Consider the following 27167-nt stretch of genomic DNA (forward strand, 5'->3'; position numbering starts at 1 on the left):
AGGCCAATTCACTGGATGTTTTCAAGAGAGAGTTGGATACAGCTCTCAGGGCTAATGAAATCAAGGGATATGGGCGAAGGCAGGAACGGGGTGCTGATTTTGGATGATTAGCCGTGATCATATCGAAAGGCTCGAAGGTTCGAATGGCCGGCACCTATTTTCTATGTTTCTATGTAATTTGATACATATATCTATTCCTTTTTTAGATAGGTCTCTCCTTAGTCTAGTGTTTTCACTGTGATTTTGTACCTGTAAATAAACTTTGTGTAGTTTAGTTTATCATTGTCATGTGTACCGAGGTACAGTGAAAAGCTTTGTTGTTGCGTGCCATCCAGTCAGCAGAAAGACAACACACGATTAGAATCAAGCTGTCCACAGTGTACAGGATACAAGATAAAGTGTATGATGTTTAGTGCAAGATAAAGCCTAGTGAAGTCCGATTAAAGATAGTCCGAGGGTCACCAATGAGGTAGATAGTAGTTCAGCACTGCTCTCTGGTTGTGGTAGGATGGTTCAGTTGCCTGATAACAGCTAGGAAGAAACTGTCCCTGAATCTGGAGGTGTGCGTTTTCACACTTCTGTACCTCTTGCCCGATGGGAGAGGGGAGAAGAGGGAGTGGCCGGGGTGAGACTGGTCCTTGATGATGCTGCTGGCCTTGCCGAGGCAGCGTGAGGTGTGGATGGAGTCAATGGAAGGGAGGTTGACACAAAGTACTCAGCGGGTCAGGCTGCATCTCTGGAGATAAAAGGATGGGTGACGTTTCGGGTCGAGACCCTTCTTCAGGCTGGAATGGAAAGAGGTTTGCGTGATGGTCTGGGCTATGTTGTAAAACCTTGCACTAAACGTTATTTCCTATATCATGTATCTGTACACAGTGAATGGCCTGACTGTAATCATGAAAGAATGGATCGACTGGGTGTGTATTTACTGGAATTTAGAAGGATGAGAGGGGATCTTATGGAAACATGTAAAATTCTTAAGGGATTGGATAGGCTAGATGCAGGAAAAAAGTTCCCGATGTTGGGGGAGTCCAGAACCAGGAGCCACACAGTTTAGGAATAAAGGGGGGGCCATTTAGGACTGAGATGAGGAAACACTTTTTCACCCAGAGAGTTGTGAATCTGTGGAATTCCCTGCCACAGAAGGAGGTGGAGGCAAATTCACTGGATGTTTTCAAGAAAGAGTTAGATTTAGCTGTTAAGGCTAAAAGAATTACGGGATATGGGGAAAAAGCAGGAACGGGGTACTGATTTTAGATGATCAGCCATGATCACATTCAATGGCGGTGTTGGCTCGAAGGGCCGAATGGCCTCCTCCTGCACCTATTTTCTATGTTTCAATGTTTCTACGTATACTCTTTCCGCTGACTGGTTAGCACGCAACAAAAGCTGTTCACTGTACCTCAGTACACGTGACAGTAAACTAAACTGAATAAACTTATGTTTGTAAAGCTAAAAGATGCCTCACCAGAGACTTTCCGGTCACGGTGGCGCAGCGGTAGAGTTGCCGCCTTACAGCGAATGCAGCGCCGGAGACCCGGGTTCCATCCCGACTACGGGCGCCGTCTGTGCGGAGTTTGTACGTTCTCCCCGTGACCTGCGTGGGTTTTCTCCTAGATCTTCGGTTTCCTCCCACACTCCGAAGACGTGTGGGTTTGTAGGTTAATTGGCTTGGTATAAATGTAAAAATTGTCCCCAGTGGGTGCGGGGATCGCTGGTCGGCGCGGACCCGGTGGGCCGTAGGGCCTGTTTCCGCGCTGTGTCTCTAAACCAAAGACTTGCAGAGCTGCAGAACGGCGCCTCAATAGGCAGGACATCTAGGTACCACTTCCATCATTACACCAGTAAAAGTTCTTGCTTTGCTGCTTCAGTGAAGTTAGAGTATGTGTTTTTGTGAGCATATGCCATATAAAATACAACAGACCATTCTACTGCTGCAGTCTACGCTAATCCTTTAAAAAGTAACAGATGTAAAGCTTATTCTTTAATAATGCTATTCATGATAAAACCAAAATTATGGCTTGCTGTTTTTTTGAGGGGGATAAAGTATCAATCAAAGAGCCTGTAGAAGTTTGACTCCAATATTGTCTGCAGGTGCCAGGAGTTATTTTGTGCATTCATTCATCAGTCTGCGTTATTTTCCCATTTTGTGTCTGAAGAAGGGTCTCGACCCAAAACGTCACCCGTTCCTTCTCTCCGGAGATGCTGCCTGTCCCGCTGAGTTACTCCAGCTTTTTGTGTCTATCTTCGGTTTAAACCAGCAGCCTGCAGTTCCTCCCCACCCATTTTAGTTCAGTTTAGTTTGCTTGAGAGATTCGGCGCGGAAACAGGCCCTTCGGCCCACCGAGTCTGGGCCGACCAGCGATCCCTGCACGCTAGCACTACCCTACACACACTACGCACGGTGGCGCAGCGGTAGAGTCACTGCCTTACAGCGAATGCAGCGCCGGAGACCCGGGTTCCATCCCGACTACGGGTGCTGTTTGTACGGAGATTGTACGTTCTCCCCGTGACCTGCGTGGGTTTTCTCCGAGATCGTCAGTTTCCTCCCACACTCCACGGACGTGCAGGTGTGTAGGTTAATTGGCGTGGGCTTGCATACTTGGTATGAGTGCAAAACTATCCCTAGTGTGTGTAGGCTTGAGCTAATGTGCGGGGATCGCAGGTCAGTACGGACATCGGTGGGCAGAAGGGCCTGTTTCCTCGCTGTATCTCGAAACTAAAACTCAACCAAACACACCGGGGACAATTCACATTAACACCAAGCCAATAGACAATAGACAATAGACAATAGGTGCAGGAGGAGGCCATTCGGCCCTTCGAGCCAGCACCACCATTCAATGTGATCATTCTCAATCAGTACCCCGTTCCTACCTTCTCCCCATACCCCCTGACTCCGCTATCCTTAAGTCAAGTCAAGTCAAGTCAATTTTATTTGTATAGCACATTTAAACACAACCCCACGTTGACCAAAGTGCTGTACATCAGTTCAGGTACTAAGAAACGAACATACAATGTGGGGAAAGTAGAACATCGCATGCACTATCGCAACGTAGAAACACAGACAATAGGTGCAGGAGGAGGCCATTTCAAGCCAGCACCGCCATTCAACACGATCATGACTTAAGAGCTCTATCCAGCTCTCTCTTGAATGTATTCAGAGAATTGGCCTCCACTGCCTTCTGAGGCAGAGAATTCCTCAGAATTAACCTACAATCCTGCACGTCTTTGGAGTGTGGGAGGAAAAGGAAGATCTCGGAGAAAACCCACGCAGGTCACGGGGGGAAGGTACAAACTCCGTACAGACAGCACCCATAGTCGGGGTGGAACCGGGTCTCTGGCGCTGTGAGGCAGCAACTCTACCGCTGCGCCACCAGATTCTGGCTCAAGTGGTTGCATGAGAGTGCTAGACACCTACAGGTGAGATGTGTTGTCAGCGCATTCCCCACTGTGGTGCGGACAAGCATCACCTGAATGGTGAGCAAAACAACAGGTGTCATACAGTCACGCAGCGTGGAAACAGGCCCATCAGCCCACATGTCCCAGCCACACTAGTCCCACCTGCCTGCGTTTGGCCCATACCCCTCCAAACCACCCTGTCCTATCTATGTACCTGTGACAATGATTCTTAAACGTTGCGACAGTCCCTGCCCCAACTACCTCCTCCGGCAGCTCGTTCCATACACCCACCACCCTCTGTGTAAAAAAGTTACCCCTCGGGTTCATAGGAAGATTAACCCCCCTCGGTTTAAACTTTAAAATACTGAATTGATGCGCTGTATTTTATTGAAATAAAGGGCTCAAATTTACCCCTGTTTAAATGTATCGATGTCATAGAGTCATAGAGTGACACAGTGTGGAAACAGGCCCTTCAGCCCAACTCGCCCACACCGGCCCAACAATGTCCCAGCTACGCTAGTCCCCCTGCCTGCGTTTGATCCATATCCCTCCAAACCTGTCCTATCCACGTGCCTGTCTAACTGTGAATGTGATTAATTGACATGTTTTTGAATTACGTGCTGCTTTTCAATAACGTAAACCCCCCGTGCACAACTGGCGTGGTAGACGTACTCTGTGAAAGAACGAAACGTGAGCCAAAGGTAGGCCCAAAATGCTGGAGTAACAGCGGGTCAGGCAGCATCTCTGGAGAACATGGATAGGTGACGTTTCACAGAGTGCTGGAGTAACTCAGCGGGTCAGGCAGCATCTGTGGAGAACATGGATAGGTGAAATCCACATTAGGCAGGAAATGGTTTTGGGTAGACTGATGGGACTGAAGGCTGATAAATCCCCAGGGCCTGATGGTCTGCATCCCAGAGTACTTAAGGAGGTGGCTCTAGAAATAGTGGAAGCATTGGAGATCATTTTTCAATGTTCTATAGATTCAGGATCAGTTCCTGTGGATTGGAGGATAGCAAATGTTATCCCACTTTTTAAGAAAGGAGGGAGAGAGAAAACGGGTAATTATAGACCAGTTAGTCTGACATCAGTGGTGGGGAAGATGCTGGAGTCAATTATAAAAGACGAAATTGCTGAGCATTTGGATAGCAGTAACGGGATCATTCCGAGTCAGCATGGATTTACGAAGGGGAAATCATGCTTGACAAATCTACTGGAATTTTTTGAGGATGTAACTAGGAAAATTGACAAGGGAGAGTCAGTGGATGTGGTGTACCTCGACTTTCAGAAAGCCTTCGACAAGGTCCCACATAGGAGATTAGTGGGCAAAATTAGGGCACATGGTATTGGGGGTAGGGTACTGACATGGATAGAAAATTGGTTGACAGACAGAAAGCAAAGAGTGGGGATAAATGGGTCCCTTTCGGAATGGCAGGCAGTGACCAGTGGGGTACCGCAAGGTTCGGTGCTGGGACCCCAGCTATTTACGATATACATTAATGACTTAGACGAAGGGATTAAAAGTACCATTAGCAAATTTGCAGATGATACTAAGTTGGGGGGTAGTGTGAATTGTGAGGAAGATGCAATAAGGCTGCAGGGTGACTTGGACAGGTTGTGTGAGTGGGCGGATACATGGCAGATGCAGTTTAATGTAGATAAGTGTGAGGTTATTCACTTTGGAAGTAAGAATAGAAAGGCAGATTATTATCTGAATGGTGTCAAGTTAGGAGGAGGGGGAGTTCAACGAGATCTGGGTGTCCTAGTGCATCAGTCAATGAAAGGAAGCATGCAGGTTCAGCAGGCAGTGAAGAAAGCCAATGGAATGTTGGCCTTCGTAACAAGAGGAGTTGAGTATAGGAGCAAAGAGGTCCTTCTACAGTTGTACCGGGCCCTGGTGAGACCGCACCTGGAGTACTGTGTGCAGTTTTGGTCTCCAAATTTGAGGAAGGATGTTCTTGCTATGGAGGGCGTGCAGCGTAGGTTCACTAGGTTAATTCCCGGAATGGCGGGACTGTCGTATGTTGAAAGGCTGGAGCGATTGGGCTTGTATACACTGGAATTTAGAAGGATGAGGGGGGATCTTATTGAAACATATAAGATAATTAGGGGATTGGACACATTAGAGGCAGATAACATGTTCCCAATGTTGGGGGAGTCCAGAACAAGGGGCCACAGTTTGAGAATAAGGGGTAGGCCATTTAGAACGGAGATGAGGAAGAACTTTTTCAGTCAGAGAGTGGTGAAGGTGTGGAATTCTCTGCCTCAGAGGGCAGTGGAGGCCAGTTCGTTGGATGCTTTCAAGAGAGAGCTGGATAGAGCTCTTAAGGATAGCGGAGTGAGGGGGTATGGGGAGAAGGCAGGAACGGGGTACTGATTGAGAGTGATCAGCCATGATCGCATTGAATGGCGGTGCTGGCTCGAAGGGCTGAATGGCCTACTCCTGCACCTATTGTCTATTGTCTATTGTCTATTGTGACGTTTCACAGAGTGCTGGAGTAACTCAGCGGGTCAGGCAGCATCTCTGGAGAGAAGGAACGGGTGACGTTTCGGGTCGAGACCCTTCATCACACGGGTCTGAAGAAGGGTCTTAACCAGAAACATCACCTATTCCTTTTCTCCAGAGATGCTGCCTGACCCGCTGAGTTATTCCGTCAATTTTGAGTAATTTTTTTAATGTTAAATTTGGTAGTAAATTGCATAAATTAGGTGTTTCAAGGTTTAAGGCGAGGGGCGGGAAAGATTTAATAGGAATCTGAGGGGTGACTTTTTAATACATAGGGTGGTGGGTGTATGGAACGAGCTGTCGGAGGAGGTAGTTGACTCAGGTACGATCGCAACGTTTAAGAGACATTTAGATAGGTACGTGGAGAGGACAGGTTTGGAGGGATGTGGATTTGGATCTGAAGAACGTCACCTATTCTTGCCATAGAGGGAGTACAGAGAAGGTTCACCAGATTGATTCCTGGGATGGCAGGACTTTCATATGAAGAAAGACTGGATAGACTCGGCTTGTACTCGCTGGAATTTAGAAGATTGAGGGGGGATCTTATAGAAACTTACAGCATTCTTAAGGGGTTGGACAGGCTAGATGCAGGAAGATTGTTCCCGATGTTGGGGAAGTCCAGAACCAGGGGTCACAGTTTAAGGATAAGGGGGAAGTCTTTTAGGACCAAGATGTGAAAGGTTTTTTTCACACAGAGTGGTGAATCTGTGGAATTCTCTGCCACAGAAGGTAGTTGAGGCCAGTTCATTGGATATATTTAAGAGGTAGTTAGATGTGGCCCTTGTGGCTAAAGGGATCAGGGGGTATGGAGAGAAGGCAGGTAGGGGATACTGAGTTGGAGGATCAGCCATGATCACATTGAATGGCGGTGCAGGCTCGAAGGGCCGAATGGCCTACTCCTGCACCTACTTTCTATGTTTCTATGTTTCTATGTTTCCATTCCTTCTCTCCAGAGATGCTGCCTGTCCCGCTGAGTTACTCCTGCATTTTGTGTCCATCTTCGGTTTAAACAAGCATCTGCAGTTCCTTCTTACACAAAATGTCGGCCATTCAGTTGTCCTTCATTATCACCTGATTTAATTGTTTAACACTCAGTTTAGTTCATCGTCACGTGTACCGAGGTACAGTGAAAAGCTTTTGTTGCGTGCTATCCGGTCCGCAGAAAGACTGTGCATGATTACAATCGAGCCATTTACAGTGTATAGATGATACATGATAACGGAATAACATTGAGTGCAAGGTAAAGCCAGTAAAGTCCAATCAAGGATAGTCCGCAGGTCACTGCACAATGAGGTATGTAGACAACAGACCATAGACAATAGACAATAGACAACAGACCATAGACAATAGACAATAGGTGCAGGAGGAGGCCATTCGGCCCTTCGAGCCAGCACCGCCATTCAATGTGATCATGGCTGATCATTCTCAATCTGTACCCCGTTCCTGCCTTCTCCCCATACCCCCTGACTCCGCTATCCTTAAGAGCTCTATCTAGCTCTCTCTTGAAAGTATCCAGAGAATTGGCCTCCACTGCCTTCTGAGGAAGAGAATTCCACAGATTTACAACTCTCTAAAAGCGAGACTATTTACTCTCTTGACTATATAGTAGTTTAGAACCGCTCCTGAATGTGTCCATTTAAGTGGAGCGCGGGCTTAAGTCAGAGGCACAGAGGCAGATTTGCTGCCTTACAGCGCCAGAAACCCGCATTCTATCCCGACTACGGGTGCTGTCTGTACGGAGTTTGCACGTTCTCCCCGTGACATGCGAGGGTTTTCTCCGGGTGCTCCGGTTTCCTCCCACACTTCAAAGACGTGCAGGTTTGATGGTTAATTGTCTTCGGTAAAATTGTAAAATAGTTGGCAGTGGAGGCCGATTCACTGGATGAATTTAAAAGAGAGTCGGATAGAGCCCTAGGGGCTAGCGGAATCAAGGGGTGTGGGGACAAGGCAGAAACGGGTTACTTATTGTGGATGATCAGCCATGATCACAATGAATGGCAGTGCTGGCTCGAAGGGCTGAATGGCCTCCTCCTGCACCTATTGTCTATGTTTTCTAGTCTGTGTGTGTGTATAGGATCGCGGGGAGGCACGGACTCGGTGGGCAGAAGGGCCTGTTTCTGCGCTGTATCTCTAATCTGAACTAAAACTAAACTGAAGGGTTACTTTGGCCGGGGGATTGGGTTCCATTTCACAGCCCACCCGTCTGTCGTCTAACAAGGTGGAATGTCACAGCAGAGTCCAACGTGCACAGCTAAGAAAACTCCACCTAATTGTACACAACTGGGGCTGCCAAGAAGTCAGTCTGCTCAGGCAGTCCAAACTTCAAAAGTTCAAAGTCAAACAGAACATCCACCACATTGCGTTTAGCCGCCACTGGAGAGTAAATCTGGCTGTAGATTTATCACCGAGGAAAAGCTGCACAGGATGAGGCAGAAAGGGGCAGGAAATGGGGCTTGTGTGTGTGTGTGTGTGTGTGTGTGTGTGTGTGTGTGTGTGTGTGTGTGTGTGTGTGTGTGTGTGTGTGTGTGTGTGTGTGTGTGTGTGTGTGTGTGTGTGTGCTCAGCTCTTGGATGTTGACCTGAGTGTGCTGCCAAGATCTTCACCAGAAATTCCACCTAGCTCCTGCACAGATATGCACGCACACACAGGCATGCGCACACACACGTACGCACACACACGCACATATACGCACACACACGCGCACACACACGCACATATACGCGCACACACACAGGCATGCGCACACACACGTACGCACACACACACACATATATGCACACACGCGCACGCACACACACGCGCACGCACATATACGCGCACACACGTACGCACACACACTTATACGCACACACAAGCATGCGCAACACACGTACGCACACACACACACAGGCATGCGCACACACGTACGCACATACACACATACGCACACACACACATATACACGCACACACACAGGCATGCGCACACACACACGTACGCACACACACATATACGCACACACACACACACATACGCACACACTCAGGCATGTGCACACACACACGTAAGCACACACACACACACACATATATGCACATTCAGGCATGCGCACACACACGTACGCACACACACACGCACACATATATGCACACACACAGGAATGTACACACACATACACATACACACACACACACTCAGGCATGCGCACACACACAGGCATGTGCACACACACACACGTATTCGCACACACACACAGGCATGTACACACACACACACACACACACACAGGCATATGCACTCACGTACGCACACACGCACACATATATGAACACACACGCATATACGCACACAAACAGGCATGCACACACACGTATGCACACACACACAAATATACGCACACAGGCATGCGCACACACATAGGCACACACACACTTATACGCACACACAAGCATGCGCATACACATACACACACACACACATATACACACACACAGGCATGCGCACACACGTACGCACACACATGCATGTGCACACATGTATGCAAACACACACATGCATGCACGCACATATGCACACATGCATGCATATGCACACACACACATGCAAGCACACGTTCGCACGCCAGCGCATGCACAAACTCACGCACACATGCACACACACACACGGACACATACATACGACGCACACCACACTCTCACGCTCACACATGCACACACACACACGTGCCCAGGCTCACGCATGCACAATCACGCATGGATGCACACACACGTATGCACGCACACGCATTCACACTCATGCACATATACTGACACGCATGCATGCATGCTCGTGCACACACAAAAACACGCACGCACGCACACACACACACACAGGCACAAACATTCACACGCACCTGGACAGATGAGGTTGATTCAGAGGGAAACACATGGAACGGCAGATGCTGGAAGAGGCAGGAGAATGGGGTTGAGAGAAAAAGGCTCATTAGCCATGATTGAATGGTGGAGTCCACTCGATGTGCTGAATGGTCCAACTCTATTCCTGTGTCTAGGACCAGAGCCCAAAGCTACAGAATAAAAGGAAGTAACTTTAAAAATGAGATGAGGACAAATTTTTTCAGAGGACGGTGAATCTGTGGAATTCATTGCCACAGAAGGCTGTGGAGGCCAAGTCAGTGGATATTTTTAAGGCGGAAAATGACAAATTCTTTATTAGTACAGGTGTCAGGGGTTATGGGAGAAGGCAGGGGAATGGCGTTGAGAGGGAGAGATAGATCAGCCATAATTCTGCTCCTATGTCTTCTGTTCTCATGATCTTGCGTAGAATACATAGACAATAGACAATAGGTGCAGGAGGAGGCCATTCGGCCCTACGAGCCTGTACGCACCGCCATTCACTGTGATCATGGCTGATCATTCTCAATCAGTACCCCGTTCCTGCCTTCTCCCCATACCCCCTGACTCCGCTATCCTTAAGAGCTCTATCTAGCTCTCTCTTGAATGCATTCAGAGAACCGGTCTTCACTGCCTTCTGAGGCAGAGAATTCCACAGATTCACAACTCTCTGACTGAAAAGGTTTTTCCTCATCTCCGTTCTAAATGGCCGACCTCTTATTCTTAAACTGTTGTGGCCCCTGGCTCTGAATATAAAGTGCTGGAGTAACTCAGCGGGTCAGGCAGCATCTGTGGAGAACATGGATAGGTGACGTTTCACAGAGTGCTGGAGTAACTCAGCGGGTCAGGCAGCATCTCTGGTGGACATGGATTGGCGGTGTTTTAGGTCTGGGCCCTTCGTTAGGATACAGGCAAATACAGATTAGCTTAGATGGAATTCCTTGTTCGCCATGGATGCATTGGGCCATAGGGCCTGTTTCTGTGCAGTACAACCCACACACACACATACAGCACAAACACACGCACACACACACAGCATAAACACACGCGCGCACACATACTGCACAAACACACGCACAACTGCAGAGACACACACACATACAGCACAAACACACGCACACAAACACGCACACACACACATGCACACACACACGCACACACACAAACAGCACAAACACACACATACATCCACACACACACACACACACACACACATACAGCACAAACACACGCACACATACATGCCCACACACGCACACACATACAGCAAAAACACACGCACACACATACATGCACACAACACACACACACACAAACACACGCAGACACACGCAGACAGACACACGCACCCATACTCACACACACACACACACACACACACACACACACCTGCAGACACACACACACCTGCAGACACACACACCTGCAGACACACACCTGCACAGACACACACCTGCACACACACACACACACACACACCCACACACATACTCACACACACACATACTCACACACACACACACACACATACTCACACACAAACACATACTCACACACACAGACACACACACACACACCTGCACAGACACACACCTGCACACACACACATACAGGCACACGCACCTACAGGCACACACACACACTTAGACACACACACACACACAGAACCACACAGTGACCTGAGGCAGGGTCTTGACCCAAAACATCGACCTTCCCTCTGAGAGACACAAAGTGCTGGAGTAATGGGTGACGTTTCAGGTCCGAATCGTTCTTCAGACTGATCTTTCTCCAGAGATGCTGCCTGTCCCGCTGAGTTACTCCAGCATTTTGTGTCTGTCTTCGGTATAAACCAGCATCTGCAGTTCCGTCCTACCCACTGCTTTGCCTCCACAGATGCTGCCTGACCCGCTGAGTTCCTCCAGCTGTTTATTTGGCCGCTCTGCTTACAGGATCAGTGCGTGTTGGCGCGAAGGAGAGGGGGGATTTACGGCGTGTGTTAAGTTTTTCTTTGGCCCGCGCAACAGGTTCACGGTTCTGGTCCAGCGCAAGAAATAATAAACGAGGAATTAAAGAAAAATAGCCAATAAAAGTTTTAATCACTGTGACAGCTTGAGGTTGAGCAAACTTCACCCCGTGTTGTCCTGACAGCTGCCTTTGGCTGTGCTTTCCCCAACGTCCACAACTAGTGTTGCCAACTGTCCCATATTAGCCGGGACATCCCGTATTTTGGGTTAAATTGGTTTGTCCCATACGGGACCGCCCTTGTCCCGTATTAGGCCCGGGGAGCGCTGTAGGCCCGGACACTGTAGGCCCGGACACTGTAGGCCCGGACACTGTACGCCTGGACACTGTAGGCCCCTACAACTGTAGGTCCGGACGCTGTAGGCCCCTCCAACTGTAGGCCCCGACACTGTAGGCCCGGACATTGCAGGCCCGGATGCTGTAGGTCCGGACATTGTAGGCCTCGACACTGTAGACCTGGACACTGTAGGCCGCAATGCTGTAGGCCCGGACACTGTAGGCACGGACACTGTAGGCACGGACACTGTAGGCCCGGACACTGTAGGCCCCGACACTGTAGGTCCAGACACTGTAGGCCTGGACACTGTAGGCCCGGACGCTGTAGACCCCGACACTGTAGGACCCGACACTGTAGGCCCCGACACTGTAGGCCCCGACACTGTAGGTCCGGACGCGATAGGTCCCGACAGTTTAGGTCCCGAAAGTTTAGGTTCTGACATTCTAGGTTTCTGACATTTTAGCTCCGGACATTCTGGGTCAGACGGAGGTTGCGTAGGAACCCGCCTCCCGGCCCGGGTGGCCGCTATTGGTGGAGCGGGAGCATGTGGCCGCTGGCTGGGGTCACGTGGGGCTCGGGGCGGCGACGTCACCTTGTCCCTTATTGGGGAGTGAGATAGTTGGCAACCCCTATCCACAACCCAAGTCCACACACCCACCGACCCCAACACACAGCGACAGGAAGGTGATGCTGGCCCTGGGGACCCAGAACATCATTGTGCAGGAAGGAACTGCAGGTGCAACTGCAGGGGAAAAGATTTAACAGGTGTAGATGGGCTATTGCATACTTAAGCACTTTATTACTACAGGAATCTGAGGGGTAACTATTTCACTCTTAGGGCGGTCACGGTAGAGTTGCTGCCTTACAGCGAATGCAGCGCCGGAGACCCGGGTTCCATCCCGAATACGGGCGCCGTCTGTACGGGGTTTGTACGTTCTCCCCGTGACCTGCGTGGGTTTTCTCCGAGATCTTCGGTTTCCTCCCACGCTCCAAAGACATGCAGGTTTGCTGGTTAATCGGCTTGGTAAATGTAAAAATTGTCCCTAGTGTGTGTAGGATAGTGTTAGTGTGTGGGGATCGCTGGGCGGCGCGGACCCGGTGGGCCGAAAGGGCCTGTTTCCACGCTGTATCTCTAAAACTGAAAACTAAAAAACTAGACCTTATGAAGTCATGAACCACATCTAATGATTTCTTACCTGAAGACTCCGGACCACTTCTTGAGCAGAATCTCTCCATACTGATCACGAATCTCCAACAGCATGTCAAAGTACTGATTGACCGGGAACCCATATCCCTGCAAATCCAAAGCAACTCCTTTAGATACCAGTCCTTTGTCAAGTCAAGTCAATTTTATTTGTGTAGGACATTTAAAAACAACCCACGTTGACCAAAGTGCTGTACATCAGTTCAGGTACTAAGAAACGAACATACAATGTGGGGAAAGTAGAACATCGCATGCACTATCGCAACGTAGAAACATAGACAATAGGTGCAGGAGGCGGTCATTCGGCCCTTCGAGCCAGCACCGCCATTCAACACGATTATGGCTGATCATCCAAAATCAGTACCCTGTTCTTGCTTTCTCCCCATACCCCTTGATTCCTTTAGCCCAAGGAGCTCTATCTAACTCTCTCTTGAAAACATCCAGTGAATTGGCCTCCACTGCCTTCTGTGGCAGAGAATTCCACAGATTCACAACTCTCTGGGTGAAAAGGTTTTTCCTCATCTCAGTCCTAAATAGCCTACTCCTTATTCTTAAACTGTGTGGCCACCTGGTTCTGGACGCCACCTTATAAAGTTATGTCAACTTGCGAAAGTGATAGAAACATTTGGACAGGTATGTGGATATATATATATGTATGTATTTGTGAGTATGTGTGCGCAGCGGTAGAGTTGCTGTATTTGTGAGTATGCGCAGCGGTAGAGATGCTGCTTTACAGCGAATGCAGCGCCGGAGACACAGGTTCGATCCTGACTACGGGTGCTGCACTGTAAGGAGTTTGTACGTTCTCCCCGTGACCTGCATGGGTTTTCTCCGAGATCTTCGGTTTCCTCCCACACTCCAAAGACGTACAGGTATGTAGGTTAATTGGCTGGGTAAATGTAAAAATTGTCCCTAGTGGGTGTAGGATAGTGTTAGTGTACGGGGATCACTGGGCGGCACGGACTTGGAGGGCCGAAAAGGCCTGTTTCCGGCTGTAGATATATGATATGATGATATGATATATATAGAAACATAGAAAATAGATGCAGGAGAAGGCCATTTGGCCCTTCGAGCCAGCACCGCCATTCATTGTGTTCATGGCTGATCATCTACCGTCAGTAACCCGTGCCTGCCTTCTCCCCATATCCCTTGATTCCACTAGCCCCTAGAGCTCTATCTAACTCTCTCTTAAATCCATCCAGTGAATTGGCCTCCACTGTCCTCTGTGGCAGAGAATTCCACAAATTCACAACTCTCTGGGTGAAAAAGTTTCTTCTCACTTCAGTTTTAAATGTCCTCCCCTTTATTCTTAGACTGTGGCCCCTGGTTCTGGTTCCCCCAACATTGGGAACATTTTTCCTGCATCTAGCCTGTCTAATCCTTTAATAATTTTATACGTCTCTATAAGATTCCCTCTCATCCTTCTAAACTCCAGTGAATACAAGCCCAGCCTTTCCAATCTTTCTTCATATGACAGTCCCGCCATCCCGGGGATTAACCTGGTGAACCTACGCTGCACTGCCTCAAAGCAAGGATGTCCTTCCTCAAATTAGGAGACCAAAACTGCAAACAATAGGTGTGCTCTCACCAGGGCCCTGTACCACTTTGGCGGCAAGAACAGGAAAGCAGAGTATTACCTGAATGGTGACCGATTAGGAAAAGGGGAGATGCAACGTGACCTGGGTGTCATGGTGCACCAGTCATTGAAAGCAAGCGTGCAGGTGCAGCAGGCAGTGAAGAAAGCGAATGGTATGTTGGCATTCATAGCAAGAGGATTTGAGTTTAGGAGCAGGGAAGTTCTACTGCAGTTGTACAGGGCCTTGGTGAGACAGCACCTGGCGTATTGTGTGCAGTTTTGGTCTCCTAATCTGAGGAAAGACGTTCTTGCCTTAGAGGGAGTACAGAGAAGGTTCACCAGATTGATCCCTGGGATGGCGGGACTTTCATATGAAGAAAGACTGGATAGACTAGGTTTGTACTCGCTGGAATTTAGAAGACTGAGGGGGGATCTTATAGAAACATATAAAATTCTTAAGGGGTTGGAGAGGCTAAATGCGGGAAGATTGTTCCCGATGTTGGGGGAGTCCAGAACCAGGGGTCACAGCTTAAGGATAAGGGGGAAGTCTTTTAGGACCGAGATGAGAAAACATTTCTTCATACAGAGAGTGGTGAGTCTGTGGAATTCTCTGCCACAGAAGGTAGTTGAGGCCAGTTCATTGGCTATATTTAAGAGGGAGTTAGATGTGGCCCTTGTGGCTAAAGGGATCAGGGGGTATGGAGAGAAGGCAGGTACAGGTTACTGAACTGGATGATCAGCCATGATCATATTGAATGGCGGTGCAGGCTCGAAGGGCCGAATGGCCTACTCCTGCACCTATTTTCTATGTTTCTATGTTTCTACGAAGGACCTCCTTACTCCTCTACTCAAATCTTCTCGTTATGAAGGCCAACATGCCATTAGCAAAATGCCCCTAAACCGTTTGTATCTAAGATCAGGTGTGGGCAAGCATCTATTTGTTACCTGTAGAGTGCCTGCAAAGAGAACAAGGAGGTTCTTCAAATCCAGCACCAGGTTCGGGTCCGAGCAGTACGACTGAGGGTGAAGAACAAAAAAAATCATAGTTCAATGCCAGATAGTAGAAGCCAGGAACTGCAGATGCTGGTTAATACACAGAAGAACACAAAGTGCTGGAGTAACTCAGCGGGTCAGGCAGCATCTGTGGAGAACGTGGATAGGTGACGTTTCACAGAGTGCTGGAGTAACTCAGCGGGTCAGGCAGCATCTCTGGAGAACGTGGATAGGTGACGTTTCGGGACGGGATTCCTCTTCAGTCTGATTGTGCGGGGAGTGGGTAGGGGAGAAATCTGGGAGAGAAGAGACGGGACATACATGGCAGGTAATAGGTGGACCCAGGAGAGGGTGCGGCACGGTGGCGCAGCGGTAGAGTTGCTGCCTCTCAGCGCCAGAGACCCAGGTTCGATCCCGACTACGGGCGCTGTCTGTACGGAGTTTGTACGTTCTCCCCGTGACCTGCGCGGGTTTTCTCCAGGATTTTCAGTTTCCTCCCACACTCCAAAGACGTGCAGGTTTGTAGGTTAATTGACTTGTTATAAATGTAAAAATTGTTCCTAGTGCGCGTAGGATAGTGTTAATGTGCGGGGATCGCTGGTCGGAGCGGACCCGGTGGGCCGAAAGGGCCTGTTTCCGCGCTGTATCTCTAAACTAAAATAAACTAAAGGACATGGGTTTAAGGTGAGGAGGTTAAAGATTTAATTGGAACCAAAGAGGTAACTTTTTCACACAGAGGGTGGTGGGCGTCTGTAACGAGCTGCCACAGGAGGTATTCGAGTCCTGTACGATCATGATGTTTGTGATGTTACAGGAATGATGTTTTGCAAGGACTATCGCAACCTTTGAGAAACATTTAGACAGCTGCACGGATAGCTTTGGTTTGGAGGGATATGGGCCAAACGCAGGCAGGTGGGACTGGTGCAGATGGGGCATGTTGGCCGGTGTGGGCAACTTGGGCCGAGGGGCCTGTTTCCACACTGTATGACTCTAATCAAGTCAATCTCAAGTATATTATGCAGAGCAAGGGCGAAGATACAGAATGCAGAATACACTTCTCAGCATCGCAATGTACCAAAGGTACACAAAATGCTGGAGTAACTCAGCGGGACAGGCAGCGTCTCGGGAGAGAAGGAATGGGCGACGTTTCGGGTCGAGACCCTTCTTCAGATTGTAATGTGTCAGTTCCAGAGACCTCATGTGCACCTTAATTACATCTGAGACATTGGCGGGGAACGATGGTGGCACGGTGGCACAGCGGTAGAGTCGTTGTCTCACAGCTCCAGAGACCGTGTTCGATCCTGACCACGGGTGCTGTCTGTACAGTGCTTGTACACTCTCCCCGTGACCTGCGTGGGTTTTCTCCGGGTGCTCCGGTTTCCTCCCGCACTCCAAAGGCGTGCGAGTTTGATTTGAAGGTTATGTGGCTTCGGTCAAATTGTAAATTGTCCCGTGTGTGTGTGTGTGTGTGTGTGTGTGTGTGTGTGTGTGTGTGTGTGTGTGTGTGTGTGTGTGTGTGTGTGTGTGTGTGTGTGTGTGTGTGTGTGAGTGAGTGTGTGTGTGTGTGTGTGTGTGTGTGTGTGTGTGTGTGTGTGTGTGTGTACGTGTGTGTGTGTGTGTGTGTGTGCGCGTGCGCGTGTGTGTGTATGTGTGTGCGCGTGCGTGCGTCCGTGTGTGTGTGTGTGTGTGTGTGCGCGCGTGTGTGTGTGCGTGCGTGCGTGTGTGTGTGTGTGGGTGTGTGTGTGTGTGTGCCTGCTTACGTGCGTGCGTGCGTGTGTGTGTGTAGGACAGTGTTGATGTGCGGGTCGGCATGGACTCGGTGGGCCGAAGGGCCTGTTTCCGCGCTGTATCTATGTGAAACTAAAGAGCTGTGGGTGGTGGGGGAGGGAGGGAGGAAGGCTGATGGACGTGTCTTACTTACTGAGTGGGTGCGGAGTGCGGACATGGTTTTGGACACAGCCAGCTCCCAGAGCTGGTCGATGTACACCTTGTTCACCAGCCCCTGGGTGGTGTGGAGAATGTGGTCCTCGACCACGAAGAAGCTGAGGGGAGAATCGCCACAGGGTCAGAGAAGTGGAGGAAAAATCAGACCATCACACACACCAACCTCCCTTCCATTGACTTGATCTACACCTCACCCTGCCTCGGCAAGGCCAGCAGCATCATCAAGGACCAGTCTCACCCCGGCCACTCCCTCTTCTCCCCTCTCCCATCGAGCAAGAGGTACAGAAGTGTGAAAACGCACACCTCCAGATTCAGGGACAGTTTCCTCCCAGCTGTTATCAGGCAACTGAACCATCCTACCACAACCAGAGAGCGGTCCTGAACTACTATCTACCTCATTGGTGACCCTCGGACTATCCTCGATCGGACTTTACTGGCTTTATCTTTCACTAAATGTTATTCACATTATTCCCTTCATCATGTGGATCGACACTGTGAATGGCACAAAGGAAACATGTGTTGTCTTTTCGCTGACCGAATAGCAAGCGATAAAACCTTTTCACTGTACCTCGGTACACGTGCCAATAGACAATAGGTGTAGGAGTAGGCCATTCGGCCCTTCGAGCCTGTACGCACCACCATTCAATGTGATCATGGCTGATCATTCTCAATCAGTACCCCGTTCCTGCCTTCTCCCCATACCCCCTGACTCCGCTATCCTTAAGAGCTCTATCCAGCTCTCTCTTGAATGCATTCAGAGAATTGGCCTCCACTGCCTTCTGTGGCAGAGAATTCCACAGATTCACCACTCTCTGACTGAAAAAGTGTTTCCTCATCTCAGTTCAAAATGGCCTACCCCTTATTCCTAAACTGTGGCCCCTGGTTCTGGACACGAGGGACAAATTAACCAAAGTCAAATAACCTACAAAAACTGCACGTCTCTGGAGCGCGGGAGTAACCTGGAGCACCTGGGGAAAACCCACGCAGGTCACGGTGGGGAACGTACAAACTCCGTACAGGAAGGAGATGAGGAGGAATTTCTTTAGTCAGGTGGTGGTGAATCTGCGGGATTCTTTGCCACAGAACGGCGGTCACGGTGGCGCAGCGGTAGAGTTGCCGCCTTGCAGCGAATGCAGCGCCGGAGACCCGGGTTCCATCCCGACTACGGGCGCTGTCTGTACGGAGTTTGCACGTTCTCCCCGTGACCTGCGTGGGTTTTCTCCGAGATCTTCGGTTTCCTCCCACACTCCAAAGACGTGCGGGTTTGTAGGTTAATTGGCTTGGTAAACGTAGAAATTATCCCTAGTGGGTGTAGGATAGTGTTAGTGTGCAGGGATCGCTGTTCGGCGCAGGCCCGGTGGGCCGAAAGGGCCTGTTTACGTGCTGTATCTCTAAACTAAACTAAACTAAACAAGGCTGTGGAGGCCAAGTCAGTGGATATTTTTAAGGCAGAGATAGACAGATTCTTGATTAGTGCGGGTGTCAGGGTTACGGGGAGAAGGCAGGAGAATGGGGTTAGGAGGGAGAGATAGATCAGTCACGATTGAACGCCGGAGTAGACTTGATGGGCCGAATGGCCTAATTTGTCTTTATGACATATGAGCTTATGAATGCAGATGACAGTTCTGGAGTAGAGTCCCAGCCTGCTCAACCTCTTCCTATCGCTGCAGTTGTACAGGGCATTGGTGAGACCACACCTGGAGTATTGCGTACAGTTTTGGTCTCCTAATCTGAGGAAAGACATTCTAGCCATAGAGGGAGTACAGAGAAGGTTCACTAGATTGATCCCTGGGATGGCAGGACTTTCATATGAAGAAAGACTGGATAGACTAGGCTTGTACTCACTGGAATTTAGAAGATTGAGGGGGGATCTTATAGAAACTTACAAAATTCTTAAGGGGTTAGACAGGCTTGATGCAGGAAGATTGTTCCCGATGTTGGGGAAGTCCAGAACAAGGGGTCACAGTTTAAGGATAAGGGGGAAGTCTTTTAGGACCGAGATGAGAATGTTTTTTTTCACACAGAGAGTGGTGAATCTGTGGAATTCTCTGCCACAGAAGGTAGTTGAGGCCAGTTCATTGGCTATATTTAAGAGGGAGTTAGATGTGGCCCTTGTGGCTAAAGGGATCAGGGGATATGGAGAGAAGGCAGGTACGGGATACTGAGTTGGATGATCAGCCATGATCATATTGAATGGCGGTGCAGGCTCGAAGGGCCGAATGGCCTACTCCTGCACCTATTGTCTATTGTCTATTGACTAAAGTGAAATACTCCAACTAGGACAAGGGCATTCCTGGTGGCAAAAGAATCTTCTCGTCCAATTGAACATCCCTCTCTCACGGTGGCGCAGCGGTAGAGCTGCTGCCTCACAGCGCCGGAGACCCGGGTTCCATCCCGACTACGGGCGCTGTCTGTGCGGAGTTTGTACGTTCTCCCCGTGACCTGCGTGGGTTTTTCTCCGAGATCTTCGGTTTCCTCCCACGCTCAAAAGACGTGCAGGTCTGTAGGTTGATTGGCTTGGTGTAAATGTAAATTGCCCCTAGTGTGTGTAGGACGGTGTTAGTGCGCGGGGATCGCTGGTCGGCGCGGACTCGGTGGGCCGAAGGGGCCCGTTTCAGCGCCGTATCTCCAAACTAAAACTAGAAAGCACCGCGCAAGGTTTGACAGTCTTTTCTCCCGTCCGTAGGCCGAACACTCACCCCACAATCTGATTGAAATACCTCCTGTAGCCATCCAACGTTTCGTGCTGCAACAAGACAAGCATTTCGAGTCAGGACAATCAAAGGCATGATGGGAAAACGAAATAAAAGAATCTCAGGGGGGGGGGGGAAAGAAAACCGAGAGGGGGGTCAAAGGGAACTGACAAGCTCAGTAATCCGCGGTTAAAAACAAAAAAAGCAAGACTGTGCGGTCAAGGTTAAATCGCTCTTTGGTTAGTGGAAATGAAAGGGGAGATTATTCTTACCATGTTGGAGGGAGGTTGGAAAACTAAACGAGCCTGTTTCTTCCTTTGTTTCCTGTAGTAGTTCTCAAATGTGTCTTGGGCACCCTGGAGAAATGAAAGGCAAGTAAAAGGGGGATGTGTGTTGGAGTGGAGAGCGCACGAACACAGTTCCCCCCCCGTCCCCACCAACGCGGGCCAACAATGGCTGATCTGTGTAGGGAGGAACTGCAGATGCCGGCTTGAACCGAAGACAGACGCGAAAATGCTGGAGTAACTCAGCGGGGCGGGCGGCATCTGTGGAGAGGAGGAACGGCTGACGTTTCGGGTCGAGAGGACTGAGAGTCAGGGGGGGAAAGGGAGACGAGAGATTAGAGACGGTGATGTAGAGAGACAACGAACGAGGATGGAAGATATGCGAAAAAGTAACGGCGACCAAGGAAATCAAGTCCCGCCACCCAACACACAACTAACAACAAAAGGGCCTCGACCAGAAACGTCACCCATTCCTTCTCTCCTGGGATGCTGCCTGACCTGCTGAGTTACTCCAGCATTTTGTGAATAAATACCTTCGATTTGTACCAGCATCTGCAGTTAGTTTCTTATATTAAACAACTAACAATGGGCTGTTTCCTTTATCATCGTTACTTTTTTGCATATATTTCATTTAATAAACAATAGACAATAGGTGCAGGAGGAGGCCATTCGGCCCTTCGAGCCAGCACCGCCATTCAATGTGATCATGGCTGATCATTCTCAATCAGTACCCCGTTCCTGCCTTCTCCCCATACCCCCTGACTCCGCTATCCTTAAGAGCTCTATCTAGCCCTCTTTGTACTTTATCTCTCCTCTTCACCGTCTGTACCTCTCGTTTCCCTCTCCCCCCTGACTCTCAGGTCTGGAGAAGGGTCTCGACCCGAAACGTCACCCGTTCCTTCTCTCCAGAGACGCTGCCTGACCCGCTGAGTGACTCCGGCCTTTTGTGGCTGACCTGTTGTCGGGGGGGGGGTGAACAACCTTCGGCCAAGGCACCCCGCCCGTCCACACAGTCAGAAGGGGGGAGACACCACGTCCTGTGGGAACTAACCCCTCCACCCCCCCCCCCCCCCACTCGACTGGTCGCGGTGGAGCCCGACTGCCTGACCACCGCCAACAGGTGCCTGAGCCCGTTCCAACGGAAACGTTTTCGGATGGGCGGAGAGTGAGAACACGACAGAAGGCCACTTTCCCCAGTGACGTCCCCACCTCCCCTACTCCCAGAACCTCACGCTGGCCAGCGCAAGGCCAGCGGCTTAATCACGGACCAGTCGCACGTCATCGTAGGTCGCGATGCGCCGTAGAAGGCGTTTTATCGGGATGCATCACAAGACCGCTAGAAATCGCAGCCAATTGTGGACGCAGCCCAGACCATCGCACAAACCAACCTCCCTTCCATTGACTCCATCTACACCTCACGCTGCCTCGGCAAGGCCAGCAGCATCATCAAGGACCAGTCTCACCCCCGGCCACTCCCTCTTCTCCCCTCTCCCATCGGGCAAGAGGTACAGAAGTGTGAAAACGCACACCTCCAGATACAGGGGCAGTTTCTTCCCAGCTGTTATCAGGCGACTGAACCAAGTAGAGAGCAGTGCTGAACTACTATCTGCCTCATTGGAGACCCTCGGACTATCTTTGATCAGACTTTACTGATCAGACTTTACTGGCTTTACCTTGCGCTAAACGGTATTCACGCAGGTCGGTGCGTGCTGTATCTCTAAACTAAACTAAACTAAACTAAACTAAACTAAACTAAACTAAACTAAAGTGTGGGAAGGAACTGCAGATGCTGTTTTACACTGAAGACAGGCACAAAAAGCTGGAGTAACTCAGCGGGACAGGCAGCGTCTCTGGAGAGAAGGAACGGGTAAACTAAACTGATGCAGGATTAGTGCGAATGGGTAGTGTAGATGATTGGCATGGACTCGGTGAGCCGAGGGGCCTGTTTCCATGCTGAGCGTGCCCATTGACCTGTTTCCATGCTGAGCGTGCCCATTGACTCCCCTGAAGGTTGTCCTGTGGAGTTAAAGTGTGTGAATGGGAGGCAAGCGTGTGAACCAATTGGTCTTTTCCTGTTCGTTGTACATGGTATTGAAATGGGCCGCGAGACAGTAGCCGAGGTCCCAGCGGCCGAGTCCGGTGACTCCATTCTCCGCCCTGCAAGAATAGAATACCCACAAAAAGGTGCCGAATATTCGCGATTAGTTCCTGCCTCCTTTCACAGCGAAGAACAAACTGTAGCCGTTTTAAACCAAAAAATAAAAAATACACAGCCCGGACAAAAGGGGTATTAAAGTCTAAATGACACGGGATTGCGGGCGATTTTAATGAGAAGCCATTTTTCTTTCTTCACGTACAAAAACAACTATTTACAATTTTGTCTTTTGTCTCAAGATCGCTGCAACCTTGAGTGCCTCCATAATCCTCTGACGCCTTAAAGTTAGGTCCTCGTTCTTTATCTGAACGTCCAACTTCTGTGCGCTGGCACATGTACTAACGTCACTCAGAGAGTGGGTTATTGTCACCAACTGTCCCGTATTAGCCAGGACATCCCGTATTTTGGGTTAAATTGGTCCACCCTTGCCCCGTATTAGGCTCAGATGGCGCAGTAGGCCCGGACGCTATAGGCCCAGACACTGTAGGCCCGGACAACGCTGTAAGCCCGGACACTGTAGGCCCGGACGACGCGATAAGCCCGGACACTGTAGGCCCGGACACTGTAGGCCCGGACACTGTAGGCCCGGACACTGTAGGCCCGGACACTGTAGGCCGGGACACTGTAGGCCCGGACACTGTAGGCCGGGACACTGTAGGCCCGGACACTGTAGGCCCGGACACTGTAGGCCCGGACACTGTAGGCCCGGACACTGTAGGCCGGGACACTGTAGGCCCGGACACTGTAGGCCGGGACACTGTAGGCCCGGACACTGTAGGCCCGGACACTGTAGGCCCGGACACTGTAGGCCGGGACACTGTAGGCCCGGACACTGTAGGCTCCAAAGACGTGCAGGTTTGTAGGTCAATTGGCTTCTGTAAAAATTGTAAATTGTCCCTAGTGTGTAGGATGGAACTAGTGCATTCAAGAGAGAGCTAGATGGAGCTCTTAAGGATAGCGGAGTCAGGGGGTATGGGGAGAAGGCAGGAACGGGGTACTGATTGAGAATGATCAGCCATGATCACATTGAATGGTGGTGCTGGCTCGAAGGGCCGAATGGCCTCCTCCTGCACCTATTGTCTATTGTCTATTGGGATGTGTGGGCAAGGTTTGTTTACACAGAGGGTGGTGGGTGCCTGGAACAGGCTGCCGGGAGTGGTTTAGTTTAGTTTAGTTTGGAGATTATGGCGCAGAAACCCGCGGTTGGGCCCAGCGTGTCCGTGCTGACCAGCGATCCCCGCACACTCACACACCAGGGACAATTGACCATTTTTAACTGAAGCCGATTCACCTACAAACCTGCACGTCTTCGGAGTGTGGGAAGAAACAGGAGCACCCGGAGAAAACCCACGCAGGTCACGTCGAGAACGTGCAAACTCCGCACGGACAGCACCCGTGGTCAGGATGGAACCCGGGTCCTTAGCGCTTGGAGGCAGCAGCTCTACCGCCGCGCCACCGTGTTAGGTGGTGATGCAGATACGATAGGGGAGTCTACGTGGCTAAAAGATAGGCACATGAATATGCAGGCAGAGGAGATTAGTTTAACTTGGCATCCTGTTTGGCCTGGGCATTGTGGGCCGAAGGGCCTCTTTCTGACCATCACACCAGTCAACCTCCCTTCCATTGACTCCATTTACACCATGCTGCTTCTCGATTCCCCTACTCTGGGCAAGAGTCTCTGTGCGTCTACCCGATCTATTCCTCTCATGATTTTGTACACCTCTGTAAGATCACCCCTCATCCTCCTGCGCTCCAAGGAGTAGAGACCCAGCCTGCTCAACCTCTCCCTGTAGCTCCCTTTTATTCTGAGGCTGTGCCCTCTGGTCCTAGACTCTCCCACCAGTGGAAACATCCTCTCCACATCCACTGTTGTGTCCTTGTTTGTGGGGGTGAGGGGGGGGGGGGGGGGGAGAGGGAGGGGGGGGGATGGAGAGGGGGAGGAGGGGGGGTGGTGGAGAGGTGGGGTTGGGGATGGAGGGGGGGCGGGTGGAGAGGGGGGTGGGATGGAGAGGGGGGAGTGGAGATGGTGGGGGGGGATGGAGAGTGGGGAGGAGGGGGGATGGAAAGGGGGGAAGGAGGAGGTGATGGAGAGGCAGGGGGGATGGAGAGGGAGGGGGGATGGAGAGGGAGGGGGGAGATGGAGAGGGAGGGGGATGGAGAGGGAGGGGGGGATGGAGAGGGAGGGGGGATGGAGAGGGAGGGGGGGAAGGAGAGGGAGGGGCGGGATGGAGAGGGAGGGGGGGATGGAGAGGGAGGGGGGGATGGAGAGGGAGGGGGGGATGGGGAGGGAGGGGCGGGATGGAGAGGGAGGGGCGGGATGGAAAGGGAGGGGGGGGATGGAGAGGGAGGGGCGGGATGGAAAGGGGATGGAGAGGGGGAGGAGGGGTGGAGGGGGAAACAGTCCTGGGAAGTGCGTGCTCGACGGGACACTGGGAGTGACGGAAACTCTCACTCCGTCGGGCATTGAGGGGGTGGAAGTGGCCGGGACTCGGAGCGACGGGGAGTCAGGCACCCACTGGGGAACGCCAGGCACCAACGGACAGCCGAGGCCCTTTCAATCGGCCCGGCCCGAACGGTTGCGGAAGAAGAATCCTTTCAAGGGTTAGCGGCAGGGGCCCTACAGCTACTGAGCTCGCTGCGGCTTGGAAGGGAAGGAACAAAAATCTCTTTAAACAAAACTAATGGGGGTCAGCACTTGCAGCAGTTTCAAAACATAATCACATGCGAAGAAAACAAGTGTAGTAACGACCCCCAGAATCCAAAAGCATGACTGACATAATGTTGGAAGATCAGAGATCCCTGGCAAACACTGAATGCTGGATCGGCAACAGTTTGTTCAACTGCCTATTGGGCACATTATGCCCACTGCATGCCTTTCAGCGGAACACAAACTCTGCCAAAATGTGCCCCTGTCTCCCTGCAAAACCTTTATCTACTCAACTTTGGATTTCTATCACCCTTTTGCAAGCAAGAGTCAAGTTTAGTTTAGAGATACAGCGCGGAAACAGGCCCTTTAGTCGGCGCCGCCAAGCGATCCCCGCACACTAACACTGTCCTACACCCACTCGGGACAATTTTTTAAATTTACAAAGCCAATTAACCTGCAAACCTGCACGTCTTTGGAGTGTGGGAGGAAACCAAAGATCTCGGAGAAAACCCACGCAGGTCACGGGGAGAACGTACAAACTCCGTACGGGCAAAACCCGTAGTCGGGATCGAACCCGGGTCTCCGGCGCTGCATTCGCTGTAAGGCGGCAACTCTACCGCTACGCCACCGTGCCGCCCGGTCAAGAGCGTTTCATTGTCAAACGAACCGACAATTAGGGGTCGCCAACTATCTCACTCCCAAATACGGGACAAGGTGACGTCACCCACCCAGCGGCCACGTGTTCCCGCTCCACCAATGGCGGCCGCCCGGGCCAGGTGGCGGGTTGCTATGCAATCTCCGTTAGGCGGCGCCCGGGCCTCTGGGACAAGGCTGTCTGGAGCTAAAATGTCGGAAACTTAGAGCGTCAGGGCCTACAGTGTCGGGGCCTACAGTGTCGGGGCCTACAGTGTCGGGGCCTACAGTGTCGGGGCCTACAGTGTCGTGGCCTACTGCGTCCAGGCCTACAGCGCCCCCCCCGGGCCTAATACGGGACAAGGGCGGTCCCGTACGGGTCAAACCAATTTAGCCCAAAATACGGGATGTCCCGGCTAATACGGGACAGTTGGCAACCCTACCGACAATACAGGTTCACTATCGAGCCACTTACAGTGCACAGATGCATGATAAGGCAATATCGTTTAGTGCAAGGCAAGGATAATCTGAGGGACATCAAAGGACTTTAAGCACCAAAGGCAGACACAGAGTGCTGGAGTAACTCAGCAGGTCAGGCAGCATCACTGCAGAGAAGGAATGGGTGACGTTTCGGGTCGAGACCCTTCTTCACAAACAATGCATCGAGACAATGTATAGTCATAGAGTCATACAGCATGCAAACTGGCCCTTTGGCCCAACTTGCCCACACCGACCAACGTCCCAATAACACGTCCAACCTTGCAGGTTTGTCGTAATCACATGCGAAGAAAACAAGCGTTGTAACGACCCCCAGAATACGCGGGGACTGTCGTATGTTGAAAGACTAGCGCGCCTTGGCTTGTATACACTGGAATTTAGAAGGATGAGAGGGGATCTTTAAGATTTTAGATTTAGAGATACATATAAGATTATCGAAACGTATAAGATTATTAAGGGGTTGGACA

At 50.6% G+C, this 27167-nt stretch overlaps 1 protein-coding gene across 1 annotated transcript in view; it reads right to left on the bottom strand.

Moving 5' to 3' along the window:
• The window catches only part of exoc6b (exocyst complex component 6B), a 563998-nt gene that overhangs the window by 159784 nt on the left and 377047 nt on the right, over nt 1-27167 (bottom strand). Inside the window, exons 9-13 of the mRNA XM_078404240.1 lie at nt 20756-20839; nt 20490-20536; nt 17768-17888; nt 15799-15870; nt 13270-13367 (exon numbers count right to left, since the gene is read on the bottom strand). Of these exons, the coding sequence (XP_078260366.1) occupies nt 13270-13367; nt 15799-15870; nt 17768-17888; nt 20490-20536; nt 20756-20839 (422 nt within the window). The remainder of the gene's footprint in view (nt 1-13269; nt 13368-15798; nt 15871-17767; nt 17889-20489; nt 20537-20755; nt 20840-27167) is intronic.

The sequence above is a fragment of the Rhinoraja longicauda genome, chromosome 1 (genome assembly GCF_053455715.1).
Source record: "Rhinoraja longicauda isolate Sanriku21f chromosome 1, sRhiLon1.1, whole genome shotgun sequence".
NCBI classification, from domain to species: domain Eukaryota; kingdom Metazoa; phylum Chordata; class Chondrichthyes; order Rajiformes; family Arhynchobatidae; genus Rhinoraja; species Rhinoraja longicauda.